This window comes from Pleuronectes platessa, chromosome 20, assembly GCF_947347685.1.
Source record: "Pleuronectes platessa chromosome 20, fPlePla1.1, whole genome shotgun sequence".
Lineage (NCBI taxonomy): Eukaryota > Metazoa > Chordata > Actinopteri > Pleuronectiformes > Pleuronectidae > Pleuronectes > Pleuronectes platessa.
In genome coordinates, this window is record NC_070645.1 from 7,498,353 (window position 1) to 7,514,466 (window position 16,114).

Consider the following 16,114-nt stretch of genomic DNA (forward strand, 5'->3'; position numbering starts at 1 on the left):
AAAAATCTACTCATAGGGAATGGTAAACAAATACTGCAGCCCTCAGCAGGAAGGGCCTCACAGCTCTACATCAGGGATGGGAGAGCGTGTGTGTATGTGTGTGTGTGTGTAGGCACATGCGTGCTCAAGTGAGTCCTCGAGCACCGCTGCTGCAGCTACACCAAGCTCCCATACTCCCAGTCGGTGTAGCACTCCCATTTCTTAATTTACAGCGTGGGGAGGATGCACGAGGAAGAGGAGTAAGAGCAGATTGGGAGAGCTGCTGCGGCTCCACTGTTCACCAGGATCAGTGCGGCGTTATCTGCCATCCTGCTCTATTTGATCTGGGTTCTGAAGGAAAAGGGGACAAACAGGGACCCCAGGGACGAGGAATAAACTAGCAGGGGGCATCGAGGGACGAGGGGATGGGGAGAGAGCGAGGGGGGGGGGGGATCATGATAAAAGAGAGGCAGGCAGAAATGTGCTAGGGACTGGAACCAGACGATGAGGAAGGAGAACAAGGGTGAGAGACACAAAAGATGAAAAAGAAGATGGGGAAAGTCGATAAAGAAGAGGACGATGGAAGATGACGCAGCAAAAGTTATGATAGTATCACACTCATCGTATTTCCTCATCAGATGTAAGAAGTATCCTTATTTTAAACGTACAAAGTGTAACTGCCCCTAAGAGTCTCTCAATCAAAACAATAACAAAAGACACAGTTTGATGACGTTGTGAAGCAGCGTGAGATCATCAGAGCTGTTGTCGATTATCGGTTACAATCGGCTTTGCGCAACTCGGGCACAAATCATGTGCAAGGATGAGGTAATGTATTGAAGCTAAAGTAAAAGTCGTTGGAGTAGTTAAAATGAATGTGTGTTTAGTCTGAAAACAGCATAAAAGTACCAACTGTGCATTTGTGTTTCAAATTGTACAACGCAATCTCCCTCCAAGACACAAAAACATATTATGTGTAAGTGTGCTAGTGTTTACTATCATCCTCGTACTTTACTTTTGATTTTTGCGGAAGCCCAATACTGCCAAAAAGGAAAAAGAAGAAAATACATGATATAGAATACAATGGTACTTGTGGTAAGTACAAATTATGAGAAACTATACCTTAAGGCATTGGTTCCCAAACTGGGGTACATGTACCCCCAGGGGTACGCAAACTGGTTCAGGGGGTACGCAGGGGAAATATTTGATTTAGGTTTTGCATAGCTCAACATCTTTTGTTTCCTATCGCATGTGCTGCGCGGGGTACGTAGCTGGTTATTGAATGTCTGAAGGGGTACGCGACTGTAAAAAGTTTGGGATCCACTGCCTTAAGGTAATGAGTGAAAATTCAGATATTAAGATTTTAACTCAGGTTGTACTTGGATTAAACCCAAATTATGATGTTACATATGATATATTATGTTACATATTTTATCATTAAATATCAAAATATTGTAAGTATATAAGATAAAACTGTAAAATATCATTTCCCTCCTCATTAGTAATCTGTCAATGGAGAAACATTTGACGTAACCAGCAGCTAGAGGAACAGAGCTTTCTCACAGTCTGTTTCTGAGGAACAGACTGTGTGGCTATAATCACCACAGAACAAAAAAAGTAATAACAGATGAAAACTTTCTGAAAACAAGGAAGTTCTGTACACCTCCCTTTATCTTCTTATAGTGTTTGAGATGAGAACCAACACGACAGTGAGGATTACATGTTTAGAAGTGCTGTGGATTTCTCTCTTCTTACCTTTGTATTCGTAGTTGAGGTTTAGGTAATTATTGTCACGGTTGTTCTGTGAGAACGGAGGGCTGAAATGACAAGAGAACAAAGGGGGGGGGGGGGTTACGACAGGGGTTACGTTTAGATAAGCTGAAAGTTGAGAAACTCGTTGCAGCAACAATGGGAAAGTGAAAGTGTAGTTTGTGATGCTGAAGCTTTAATTTTATGGCCCGAATGTGGCGATGTACATCCAACCATGCCCCCCCCTCCACCCCAGCCGCAACTTCCCACTCACCCTGGCCGTCTGTGCTCAGCCCTGCCCCGACGACCCGACCAGAGAGTGACGTCTCTGTGGAGCACAGGGCGGCGTGGGGCCACGAGACCCTGGATAAGGGGCACGCATGCCCGCTCGCAGGGAAAAGTTCCATGCACTCGTTTCCTGCCATTGTTCTGCAGCCTGGAGCCCAGATAAGCCTCGTGCAGGTAGAGCTGCTTCCGTCCTTCTCTCTCTCTCTCTCTCTCTCTCACAAAACCTCAGCCTTGCTCACTTTTCTTTTCCTTTTGATAAATATTCCGTTTTTTCACTCTTCCAGTTCACTCTCACCCTTTCACCACTTTTTTTTCTTGCCTCTATCAAGCATCTTCCTGCTCTCTCTTTCACATCTTCCACTCAGTCTCTGTTTCTCTCTCTCTCTCTTTCTCATGATAACGGAGGAATCCAGGCGTCCAGATAAGACTTTTGTCGCTATGGCAACAGCAAAGTGACCTGATTCCTTTTCCACAAAGGCAGCCAAGGCAGGGTCACGCAGCTCTGCTGGCCTTTAACACCATTTACAAGCTCCACTGAGACCCTCGGGTTGCTTCTGTGTGCGAGTATGTGTGTGTGTGTGTGTGTGTGTGTGTGTGTGCAACCTACACACTGACCACATGCTCCAAATGTGAACAGGCACCAAACCAAGTTTAACATCACTGCAGATAATGCCAGTGAGATAGTGTAATTCCAAAATATAAAACCACACAAACAAGGTTAACAACACACACACACGCACACGCACGCACACACACTTCATGGTGACTCACCTGTCCAGTGCCTGGTCTATTGATTGACAGCTGTTTGACAGTGAATTGTCTGCGCTCCCAAAGGGATCCAGCATCTGACAGATATAATAACACACAGGGATCAAGTGTCAGAGAGCATGCAATCATGTGGGGCTGATTATAAAGCAGTGCAGGTAGAGAAGTGTGTACTACAGTGTGATATATGTTAGTGGAGGGACATAAGTCCTGTACGTCATGGACAGTGGCATATTGCATTTTTCCAGAGCAGCAACTTCTGCAGCTAGTGATAGAACTTCTACCACTAATGATAATAACTTCAGATTCATGGTCTCATTTGTTGTGCTATGAAACAGACTGTAATAAAAGATGGATGATTCATCTCCACCTCCTCCCAAAATCCGGAAATTCAGCTAAAATATGCCAGATACTAACACCGCCATCTTGTGCATTTGGAGTCTGTGCAGTAAGGATCTGGGGCAATAAAAAAAAAAATTGCAATACACATCAACATATGATAGAAAACAACTGCTCCTTTGAAATGCCTCAATGCAGTTAACCAAAGGAGACTCACTCAGGCCAAAAGGTCTGAAAATAAATGACCATTCTCTGTTTTGGCTCTTTGGTGAGTGGCCATGACAAGCACGACTCTCTGGAGATGCCCCAGTTAAAAAATAATGGACAAGTCAGATGCAAACAAAGTCACTGCAGAGCAGAGCAGAGCAGATTTCCCTCAAATGAGTCCAACAGAGGAAAGAAATCAAAACTCTGTTTTCAGAGCAGACAAACCAGAAAGTCATTACTGTGCAGCAGCTGGGGCTGAAGATATAGCACATTTATACAGACCCCTAGTGTGGGTTGGTAATAAGTTTAAGTTCAATATACAAGACCATTGATTGCATCAAAATTAAATTTGATATTAAACCCCCTCTGTTTATCCAGAGCATGGTTTAATATTGAGGCTTTTTCTTTTTTTAGGCTCTTACATTCCGGTCCAGGGTCTCTGGGATGAACTCCCCTTCACTGTGGATGCTGGTGTAAGAGCCCTGGCGGGCGATCTGCTGCTGCTCCTCTGGGACGCTGCCAGGCGGCGGGGACGTCCGACCTGTGTGGAGGGAGCCTGGGAAGATGTGACAGATTTGAAAGAGAGAAACCAGGAAAAAAGGAACAGGAAGCAGCGAGTTTGAGGAGAACAAAAAGAAGAAAGAATGGAAAGAGGATGAAGAGATGATGATGAGATAAAAAAAAAGGGAAGAGGAGAGAAAATGGTGCCACAGTGTTATTCATGGGTACACGATTACAGTACGAAATATGACTTACTAAACCACACTGTCGCCACCTTTAACCTCAATTACTGTGACAAACGCTCCCCCGGCTGAGCTGTACCGGAGACTGAGCACTCGTCCTTGACACAGTATGACGAGCTGCTGAAAGTCGGACTGTCACCGAGTGCACTGGCAGGGATACAACGGGGACAGGGCACTGAGACGTGTAGGAGCAGTCAAAATATCTGAGAAAATAGTATTTTGACTAAAAGCCAAAACCTTTTTCTGCCCGGTACCCTCCCTCCCTCCATCCTCTCCTCTCGCTGCTATACGTCATTGAGGTACCCGGGCGCACATCACATCTTCACTCAACCATCCACTGTGACCGCTCTCCTGTCACCTTTCATCTGCCACCACACTCCCTCCTTCCCCCGACTCGCAGGCTGGCGAGCGGGAAACTGACAGCGGGCGAGTAACTCTATACAATTTATACGAGCCGGGATGGTGACAGCACTGATGTTAATGGATCTTTGTGAGAAAGATTGGCGTCGACAGCGATCATAAAGTGTTTTCGGCTGCCAATGCGAAAATGCAAATGCGACGCAGAAGCGGGTCGTTTGTGTGCGCGTTGTGAGGTTGATGTACGACTGAAACAGTGACCTTTTCTGGGTAGACCTGATACAAGGGTGGAGCGGAAAGACGCAGACCTGGGCGATCAGGGAGAGCGGAACATCTCAGAGCGAAATAAACCTTCATGCTGGGTTACCAAACAACCAGGAGGGACAACAGAACCGGAGAGTGCCGTTGTTATCCGGCCGGTAAGCATGACGAGACAAGAAAAGGACCTTTATCTGTCTTAGAGGAATAGTGGGACATTTCAGATTCCTTGCACGAGCTAGATGAGAAGATTGAATCCACCCTCATATCCTGAGGTTTAACGCGAGGCTGCAGCTGCACGGCTACGCTGGCTAGCTAAACTAACCATATGGAAACATGGGAAAAAATATATTCACAAGAACTAGAAATATAATCCACTCTCAAAACTTAAAAATGCATAATACGTGATGATCAGACATGAACTCCAGAAATTATCTGTATGTTAGAAATGTCTGAGTCTGTTGCTTCGGACATTTTCTGGAACTATGCCTAGCTAGCCATTTCCTCTGTTTACAATCTTTATGCTAAGCCAACTGGTCGCCTCCTGCATCTTTATTCTGAAGGGACAGCTGTGCGAATAATATCAAAGTTCAAACTAATGGAGGTGGATGATGTTGTGATGATGATTCAGGCCGGGAGCTGCTTGGTATGAGAGGAGAAACTTGTCCTTGCTGTGACCCGTCATCGCTCTGTCTGATGAAGTTGTCACTTTCACCTCCAATTTGCATTTTTTTCGTTGGGACGAAGCGTGCCCCTCATCCTTCCATTAACATTCCTATGACAATGGCCTCAGTCTGTGTTGTAAATTGACACCGACAGGCCACCCCTGAGGCTTAATCAGGAGAACAAGGAACCTTGACATCAGCGGGATTCTGCTTTGCTATTTTACCCTGCCGCCTCCTCTCCTTGTACCCCGTTTGATACGAAAATGTGTTTTTGTAGAAGCTACGTCAAACAGCTCTTCTGATCAGAGTGCATCTCTGTGTGTGTTTTTGTGCGCCGGCTCACCCGTCGAGTGTTTGCGCACCCTCTCCGACCCTTTGAGCAGGGAGCCCTTCAAATCTCCCAGCGACCGTGATGATCTCAGCTCGCTCTGGTTGTCCCTGCTGTTCACCTGCAGGTACTAGAGCGGAACACCAGATAGGAAGTAGGAGAATGTGGAGAAGTGGATAAGAAAAGGAAGCAAGGACAACATTACATCATTGTGCATTTACATCATGCTGACGGTGGAGGAAGTTTGTTTCCTCTATGTGACCAACTCATAGGTTACAGGGTTTAAAAAAAGACAATGACTTCATACAGCTGAGTAAAGTCTGTCGACAAGTGAGTAGGTTTCAGCTGTTTCTTTTCGTGGTTGTTATGGAAACAATTCACACAATGACAGCGCTAAGAGACTGGATCTCAACCCGCCAGCAGGACATGCATCGTACGAGTCAGTACAAATGCTGCTCAGTGAATGATTCACTCAGAACAGTGCACATCGTCAGGGACTCACATGGTTGTTCTTGGGAGTCTTGAGCAGTATCCTGAGCAGCCCGTTGATCCCTGAGCTGCAGCTCAAAGTCAGCACCGCCTGGTCCAGGTCTTCCTGGGTCTTCAGGGGCAGCAGCAACTGAAAGGACACGAAAACATACAGCACATGACCTTTCCTTCCCCATTGTTCCAGAATGAAGGCATGCAAATGCATAAGTGCACACATGACGTATACTGTGGATTTTGGTTTTGTTGTCATGCGATAGTCTCATTAATCTGGCTGCAGTGATTCAGATGGGAAAAGGCTAAACAATGTACACATGTGTTGCAATAGAACCAGGATAAAGTATTCGCAACTTGTCCCATTCAAATCCGATTCATAACAGAAGTCAACAATCTCGACCAGTTATTGTTTTACCTCTTTTTCCATAAAGAACATGTCCATCTGCTGGCCAAAGGCCTCGGTCACTTTCTGCAGCAGCTCCTTGATCTTCAGCGGCCTCTGGAACGGGATGATGCTGCGGGGAAGAGAAGGGCAGCGGGGTCAGAGGTCGACAGTAGAAAGGTCATGTTTAGCTGCAGCTTCCGTTAACACAGACTCTGTGGTTCAGCTCAAGGTGAGTTTGACAAAATAAGCAGCTGGCTGCCCCGAAACCTCAGAGTTTACTACTTATTCATAATCTCATCAACAAGCTCAATGCAAAGTAAAATGGATCGGTAGGAAAAACCAGATTGTCAGTTTTTTGTACCTTTTTTGGTTTTCTGAAGCCCATTGTCTCTTTAAAATATGACATATAATATAAAATATAATAAGTTGAATGACCATCTAAGAAATCACCGTTTTATTTCAGTGTTTCTATGGTAACGAGGGTAAAAATGGACGGGTCGAGTGGGTCAAGGAGAGGAGTGAGCCGAGCAACCAAGACCAAAAGAAAACAGAGCGCAGCGGAGCAAACCCCTGTGATGTATATTAACTTCTTATCAACTGTATGCTTACGTGTACGACTGAGTATACACACTTGCTCTGTCTGTGCGAGTCTGACCTTATCAGCGAGTGTTTGCAGTGTGTGTATATATGGTTTGCGTGTGTGTTTGTAAAAGTCTCCATGCATGAGTGTGCTTCCCAATCAGTGTGTGCATCGGACACTGTTTCAACACCACTGGGCCTCTCCACTAAGCCGGCACAAAGGCAGATGGGAAACTTCCTGAGAGGAAAGGGGAAAAAATCTGGAGCGGCAGCAAAAGCAGCAGGATGTGTGTCTTTCCCTCCTCTTTCAAAGAGTGACAGAGTGAAAGATACAGAGACACGGAGATATTTACAGACTGAGAGAGAAAATAAAAGGAGACAGCCTGAGAAAATAAAGGATCGGACAAAGAGAGAGATTCTCCCTGACATTTCTTCTCCTCTCTCTTCTATCTATTTCTCCTCCCTCTCAGCTTTTGAAGAATCTTCAGCCCACCATCTCTCTTTAGTATCCTGATAAAGGACTTGTTTTTTATCCCATAATTTCCTAATTAGAGGCCAAAGCTCTGCCTATCTTAATCACTGCTCATTGGTTCCCTCATTTGAGGAGAGGATTCTGGGAAGAGGGAGGCCTGCAGATCAGAGGCGAGCAGCGGCACAACTAAACGCTCTGCGTCTCTGTTTATACTCGCCGATGATGTGTCTGATAAAGAGCTGGGGGGGAGAGAGATGTGGAGGAGGAGGGGTATGAGGATGCTGCTCCAAAAGATAGGGCTTTCCTTCCTCCGTGCAAGCAGTTGGACTCTCACTCAGTCACAGGACGATTTGCAGAGTAAAATGCTCTTGCACGTCCCGGCACACGCTCTCTTTCTCTCGTGAACACAATCACAATTATATACACACAGAAAAAAGAGGTCTGGCTACGTTCCTTCACTCTCTGGCAGGAGACCCTGAGGCAGAGCCAGGGGAAGAGAGAGACACAGCTCGTATTTCCTGCCCAGGACCTTCAGTCCTTGCCAATGAAAAGAGAGGCCGTCCAATTTGATTCCATTGTGAACAGACATTACTGTTATCCTGACTCAGGGACTCCGAATGCCTCGAGTGCTGCGGACGCTGCTTCTATATAACACGCAAGTCAAACTGTCACTTGGGACGAAGTGGACACGATACTGTGAATAAAGATGGATGACATGACAGCCCCTAAGTGATCATTTTGCACCCCCCTGGTGCCTGGTCGCCGTATATTCTACAAACCCCACCTCCTCCATGTTAGCGGAGCAGACATGAGCAAAACAAAAAAGTCAATGTAAACGTTAAAATAAATTGTTCTCATGTTTTCTGTCATTTTTGGTAATCCTTGTCCCACTGATGTACGTCTAAGTGTTCTAGTAAACTTGGCTTTAGTTATTTAATGCTAAACATTGGTGGGACATCGACACGATGACCACTAAGGTGAAAAATCCAAATGACCTTAAAAGCACAAAATGGCAGCAACCACATCCGGGATTCATTTTTGTACAGTGGGAGGATGGGAAGACACGTCGTCCATCTTTATGGTTTTCATCTACAAGTGACACCTTTCTAAATCAAAGTGACAGAGGTCAGAGGTCAGAGCTCAGACAAGCCTGACATCAAGCAAACTAACCAACAACATGACAAGAGAAGAGCAGGAAGAAAGACAGCGAGACATTCACACTGAATGAAAAAGTATTAATATTATCTATGAATGGCGTCTTTCGCAGCGAGCTGTAGTCGGCCAGTTCCAACAGAGCGTTGCAGTGTGCAGGGAGAGCGTGAGAAAGAGAAGAAGACTGAGACAGAGAAACAGAGGGAGGCAGAAATGCACAGAGACAGGAACATGAAAAACTTGTCTCTTCCTCAGCAGTAGCCAATTAGGGGCTGTGAAGAAGTGGCGAGGCCCAGTGTGAGGCTGCATTCTGCTGGAGGAGCATGTCGTTTCCTTCTCTTTCTCCCTCATGCTAGCCCGTTGCTTCCTCGCCGCAGCCTCACTGAACCGATGCATGTTCCTCTCGTGATGAATCAAATCAGTTGTTAAAGTTTATGGTCACTCTCCCTCTGGTGTTTTTCCACCGTAACAGTACATTTCCCCTCTAAGGATATGTTTTGAGTGTATTCTTTCTGAGGGGTTTCATGGGGACGATGTCTGCACGTGAACTCTCCCAGTATGCAAACTTTAAACCCAGACAGGGACCAGAACATCGTGGGGCATCCATACATGGACAGATGGAGCTTAGTCCTTATATAGACAAAATTAATCTTAGCCCTAAACAAAGCGTCTCCTGTTTCAAAAGATTTTTTTTATGCAGGGCGCTTCACTTTCAAAGTCCTCCAGTGTGGTAAACAAACCGTAAGGCACCTTGGTAGAAACACTGCTCGTAACTGTGTCTCCAGACAGGGTTTGCGTAACCATGCTCTGCCTCTAAGGCTGAACAGATGGCTGCTGGGTGAAGGATGTGAGAGGACAGCGGGAAAGCACAAGAAAACAGACGATGAAGAATTAATTTGGGGTGTGCCTGGAAGACTGGACACTGAACTGAAACACTTGGCACTCCCTCTCGTCTTTCTGCTCACTCCCTCTCTCAGGCCCTCTTCCTCCCTCCCTTCCTCCCTCAAACGGCCCGTCCGAGTCTCAAACACAAGGCCTCGGCTAAATGTCAGAGCAGGAATTTTCCCTCTCTCTTTATGCTACTCTGGCATGTAACTGTGATTTCCCTTCGACACAAAATCCCAGGCATGGCAAAGCATAACAAAAAGGATCCGAACTGAGGAGTAAAGGCTTGGACAGAGGAGGAGAAAAAACAATAAGGGGGTTCCAACATACCGTTTCTCTCTCTCATGCTCCAGCTTGACTCTTAAATCCTGTTGAGAGGAAAAATAACAACAGAGGGGAGTTATGGAAGTGGAAAGTTAAAAGTGATTCATGGCTGTACATGGGATTTGGGCTGCCTCAGAAATATAAGCGATAAGATAGACAAGGAGCTGAAGTGACAAAAAAGCCCCATAATAACACTGTACATGTTGTTTCGCTGTTGCACAATTTCTGTCTGCCACACAAAGGCCACATTTTCCTTCCACTTGCCTCCGAGGATGGCATAACACAATCTAAGTTTTCTATTTATAATGGCATTACCCCCAGGGAGCAGGAATCTGGAGGAGCCTGCAAGTCTGCATGAGGTCATGGTGATAAACCTGCACTGACATCATATCAGGGCAGGATATTGGGGAAAAAAGAAGCGAACTCGCAGAGGACAGCGGCGGAAACGCTCTCTGCTCCTCGCTGTTTGTTTACGTCTCATCGTAAACATTGGTGCTTTAAGAGGATTTGCCAATTATCATTCCACGGAGAGGGAACAAACGGCCGAGTAAACGACTTCAGAAAGAGGCAAAAGGTGATTGAGAGGAATTAAATCCTGGGAGCCCTGCAGTTTTAACTGCACAAAAACCACAAAGGAAAATGATAAGCCGTCCAAAATGTGCCTGTTTATTACTTTCACCAGTTTCTACACGGCTCCACTGTGGGCATTTAAGATGCAATGGACATAAAAAATCTCTGCCAGTTACAATTTTATGAATGCAAATGTTAACTTTCCAAATAATATACAAAAAACAACCTCGAACCAATGTTTTAAAGTTGACTTTAAAGCATCAATCTTTAGAATTTAAAATACTGTGGACCTGTCAGTACTCTATTGTCAAACTTGCAGCATATTTAATTATTCTGAATGATGGTGAACATGTCCCTGTCACATCAGTGCCTGTAACATGTTTGAATTAAACCCAGAATAAGCTGCTGTCAGTTGCCGTCTCTCCCAAACTACAGCACAACCTCCACTTGACTTTGAAACCCAGCAAACTGTCAGCCTGGCAGAAAAAAACAAATCTGAAGGGAAGAAAGGCTGAGGTTTTAGGTTTAAACTCAGACTGACAGCAAAGGTTATATTAGTTTATAATCTGCGTGACCAATTTAAAGCATCGTCTGTAAAAAAATAAGATGGACGAGGTGTCTCCACTTCCTCCCACTATCCAGAGCTGCAGCGATGAGGGAGGCGATGTATATGACCTGTACTGCAGTCAGCCACCAGAGGGTGAACAGTTATGTCGTCCATCTTTATATACAGTCATTGCCTGGTATAAACCAATTGCCAAACAAAAATCTAAACTGACCCCCGGTACGCTTTTAAGTTAGACAAAGGTGATGGAGATCTGGTCCTCAAACGTACCTGTTTGTAGAGCAAGGTTCTGTTCTTAGGCTTGTGGTGCTGGGTGTAGCAGCGGCCCAGGGCTGCCAGGTCCTTCATGATGGAGTTTAACGCCTCTTCATCATCTAAAGACAGAAAACACAAATCAAGGAACTGATACACATTTGTTTGACTGAAAACTTTTAACTACTCATACAGTTGACTTTAAGTGTAATAGTGTAAAAGTCTGGTTTCAGCATTTGTCAAGTGGATTGTGTTGGAACACGAGTTGGCTCAGGTCAGGCAACGGGGCAACACCTGGTCTGTTGCTTCCTGTTCTGATGCCATCTGAGCCTTTTCCACTAATGGAAAGTACCCAGTGATTTATCTTTTACATAACAACAACAACAATGTTCCCTCTGTGAAAAGAGAAAATCTGTTTTCTCTGCGCAACATCTGTAGAATCCAAATCCCCGTCAATACAGATTGTTATTGCAACGCGAGCAAGGTGAGGAATTCTGATGTTGCAGATAAAACCCACAAGACAAAGTGGTTTTCCCTTCAACTCTTTGTACAAAAGCTGAGAGAGCAAAGGTGTTTAATAATGCAGCACGCATGTCCATGAGCGTGTCACTGGGGCTAATGTGGTAGAGAGTGTGTAGCCTGCAGCTAAGGAGTGAAGCACTTCTCATTTGCAGAGAACACAGATACATTCTTCTATAGTTGAAATGTGTTCTCCTGTAATAAGACAGAGACTGATCTTTTCTTTTGTCGCACCGAGAAACATCTTCAGGTCTATAACTTTGTTTAAAACCTTCTCTCAGCATGTGGAGGATTCTCCATCTCTCACTTCACACTTTCCGCCATACACACACACACACGTGCACAGGCAACACTCCCATGCGGAAAAGGGGGGGCAATCGTGCAGATGAGCATGTCAGACATTATCATATGAAGAGACTTTTATAGAAGCAATTATCTGAGTGTGATGATTACAATATAAAGAAGAGGTGTTTGGCCTCAGCTCCCGACTGCATCTGAGATGAGCTCAGGTTGCATTCATTAAACACACACACACACACACACACAAAACCTTGTAATTCTATCTTAGTGAGGACACTCATTGGCACATTCCCTAACCCCTTACCTTAACAATCACAATTAAAAGCAAAATACAACCTTAACCTCATTCTAACCATTTTTTCTAAAAATGTCATCACTCCGTAAGCTTCAGGCCCATAATGACCCTCTCAAAGGATCAGTGCAAGTACACACACACACACATACACAAATGTGCGCACGTACACACGCACACACCACCCCACACACATCGTTCAGGCCATGCAACCCAAACAGCACCTGCAGGAAGGACCACATTCTTTTAAGTAACAAGAATCTGTGTGAGCACATCGCAAAGTGTGTTGGTCGGTGGAGGGAGCAGATGGGGTCTGGGATGCCATTTGATCTTGTTGATCTCGGGCTGCTCGGCTCTTGTTGCCAGCTGTTTGTCGACAGTGGGCCAGTCCGCTGGGTTCGCCCACGGGTCACAGAGCGCACACATCAATTTACACATTCCATTTCGAAGCACCGTTTGAATTTGAGTTCCAGATCCATTAGCAGTATTTTTCCCAAACTCTAAATCGGTACCACAAGGACTGGTATTCAATGGGGTAAGGTTATTCAAGGTAACATGAGGTTAAAGTTTGCTGTGGCACTTAAAACTACTTGCCATGACTGAGTGGATGTAAAGCTGCTTTCAATTTCAATTTTCCGTAGGGGCTGCATGTGAGCGCGCAAATGTCCAATTCAGTTGCTCAGGACATTTTCCAGAACATCTCCTGCCAGCCCCCTAGCAAAATGTCAGAGTGAGCCCAATGTGGGAATACAGCAAGAAAATGTCTGGATAATTCACAGCAAATAAGTGGTTGTGTTAATGCTGTTTTGAATACGTGATGGACACAAAGCTGAAAACAACAAACATAATACAAATATGTCAGGATTAAAAAAAAGAGGAGCCAAACACGTAGAAGACCCTGACGAAGATGTTCAATTGAATAGGAAACGAGATTCAAGATGTTTTGGGGAGAGAGATCGATGAAGGCATTGATTCCCGAAGGCACCAGTCCTCACCTGAGCATTCTGAACATTTAATTTTTGTAGAACGCGTGTGACCTGGACAATTGAGGAAAACTTTGGAATATGTTCTAGACCCAATTTTTCGGGACAATTTCCAGAGTTCATGTCAGAAAACGACTTATGCAAACACTGAATTTTCTGATGACATTGAGAAAGACACTATTTTATTGTGGATTGGGCTAAAACCTGATCAGTTTAATACATAAATTACACGGATTGCAAACTAATCAATCAAAGTATGGACAATTATAACACCAAAACTATCTACATGGCAAGACGACACTCAATTGTTTAACTTGGATATAACAAACATTTAAATCCAGTGTTACTTGTATAACTCTCCTGACTTCACCTTATACAACTTAATGTTTTCGTGTTTCCAGTTCTCTGTGCGACCACAAACTTTCACCCAGTCAGCCAGTGGACATAAACTGAGATGGAACCGCTGGCAGCAGCTGGCCACAGAGGTGGAAGACTTGTTTGAAAAACCCAATATAGCAGCAGGAGTGAGGTGAGGGATGACGCAACCCTCCTCTCCAGTGACCTGCACACTCCCTCCTTGTACAGGGAGGCTAAGTAAGGCAGAGCGATAAGAAAAGTTACACCCACAGAAACTCTGCCCGCAGAGAAAAAATAATCAAAACAGAGCGAGTAGAGGGACGAGCTTCTTGAAATGAGGGCGGTAAATCAGGGGAAATATATTGGATGGTTTTAAAGCACCAAAGTGACCAAAGATATAGTAAAGAGTAAACTATATACATTTCCTGACATGGTGTGTGAATGTGCCTGATTAATATGTTTCTTAATGTAACAAAAAGCAGGCGTGAAATTACATTTACTCTTGAAATTCTAAAAATATGTTTCTATGTACTCCAAAAATGGTCAATTTCTCTCTAGTATTTTTTTTAACTCTAATACTTCACTTTGTAACATTTAAAGTTGAAACCATCACAGATTTTTTTTTTTTAATTGATGATCAACAGAGTAAGAAACTGACAGATGAAATGAAATCAGCGAAGAAGCTGCTGATAAATCTGTAGCATTGTGGTCTGTGGTTGCTTGGGTTCCGTGTTCAAAGGTTGGGATTTTTGATTTTAAAGGTTGCATCTACATGAATTAATCACTGATTTATTGCCTTGTACATTCACCCTTACACTCAGTGAGGTGTGCACCAACTTCCTGCTGTTCTCCTTCATCCCTGCTGTGACTGCAGAGCTCACTCAGCTCAGTGTTTGGGAACTCGGAAGAGACAAGAGGGGGCTGCTTATATTTTTGTAAATGAGAATAAATAAGCATTCCAGTGCAGGATGTGGTGTAAAAGACTCACATTCTGACAGGTGATTACAACAAATGACTGACTGACACTATTTTACAGAGGATGGCATCAACAACTCCTGCACTGCCTATTAACATCGCCTTTTGTTGTCATTTGTTGGATGCTGCTGTGGTGTTTATTGTCACTTCCCCTCATACTACTGCTTTATTCTGCTGTTAATTCTTTGAGGTGTGGCAGGCTACTGGATGTATGTGGCTCAATATTACCACATCAAATCTACGGACACTTGCTGTGGTTTCCAGGTATTTCTATTATTTTGTAAATGCCGTTTGAATCTAATAAATTAAAACAGAAACAGCAGTCTGTATAAACAGCATCACACACAAAATTCTCCAGAGTGCTCACATAATCAACAGTGGAATAGAAATAACAGTACATATACACCTGCATATAGGTTTCCTTAAAGATGTTCTTAAGTTGAATTTACTTCTACTTGAGTACATTTTCTTTTAAGTAACTTACTACTCTACTTAAATATAGTTTTCCAGTATTCTTCTCACCCCTGGCAGTCTGTTTAGAACTACACATGGTTGTTTTTAACCACACATGGCAGCAGAGCTGGATGACTAACAGCTTCACCAGGCCGGTCGTCTCCAAGCAGGAAGGAACTGAGTCAGTGTCTCTGTCGTGAATGTGGAGCTTGGTTAACCGCTTTATTCCACATCAGGATATTAATGTTTTTTTTATTGAATCAGTCAAAAGACAGACATGAGGGTGAAGAGCATTTCTACACAGTCACTCTGAAGATAATCAACACTCATCTATTGTATAGACTCAACAAGACAGAGAAAAGTAAGTGAGATAATCGCAGATTTTTATTCTGTTGAAAAAATCTGTAATATTTAAGTCAACAAAATGTCAAAAAATGTAGAGCCCATTATAACTTGATACTTTAAAGGCTTCCATAACAAAAAAATTATACTTTTACAAAACAACATGGAATAATTTAAGATTTATCAAATTATATGTTGATACAAATGTAAGCTGTGTTTGAATGGTACAATACTAGTACATAAAAATACTCCATGACAAGTATGACAATGAACATGTATGTAATAATTATTTTGTCTTAAATTATCAAGTGACTATGCAGAAAAATGGCCCCTGTAATTGTTTGTCTGTTTTATATATTCTTATATGCAAAGTAACTATAACTTAAATTTGGATAACGCATTTAATAGTGCAAAAATTCAATGTTTTAATGAGTAAAACTAACAAGTACTTCATATTTCTAATTATAAAACTACTGATTATTTAACTTCAGCTGAAGGAATAGTAAAGTGTATGCTACTTTTATTTAAGGCAGCTCCAAATGTTGGATAAT

The 16,114-nt window shown here is 43.6% G+C and overlaps 1 protein-coding gene across 1 annotated transcript in view; it reads right to left on the bottom strand.

Moving 5' to 3' along the window:
- The window catches only part of map3k22 (mitogen-activated protein kinase kinase kinase 22), a 35,432-nt gene that overhangs the window by 7,215 nt on the left and 12,103 nt on the right, over positions 1–16,114 (bottom strand). The window contains exons 4-11 of the mRNA XM_053412634.1: positions 11,361–11,464; positions 9,962–9,999; positions 6,574–6,673; positions 6,178–6,294; positions 5,691–5,805; positions 3,747–3,880; positions 2,785–2,858; positions 1,732–1,793 (exon numbers count right to left, since the gene is read on the bottom strand). Of these exons, the coding sequence (XP_053268609.1) occupies positions 1,732–1,793; positions 2,785–2,858; positions 3,747–3,880; positions 5,691–5,805; positions 6,178–6,294; positions 6,574–6,673; positions 9,962–9,999; positions 11,361–11,464 (744 nt within the window). The remainder of the gene's footprint in view (positions 1–1,731; positions 1,794–2,784; positions 2,859–3,746; positions 3,881–5,690; positions 5,806–6,177; positions 6,295–6,573; positions 6,674–9,961; positions 10,000–11,360; positions 11,465–16,114) is intronic.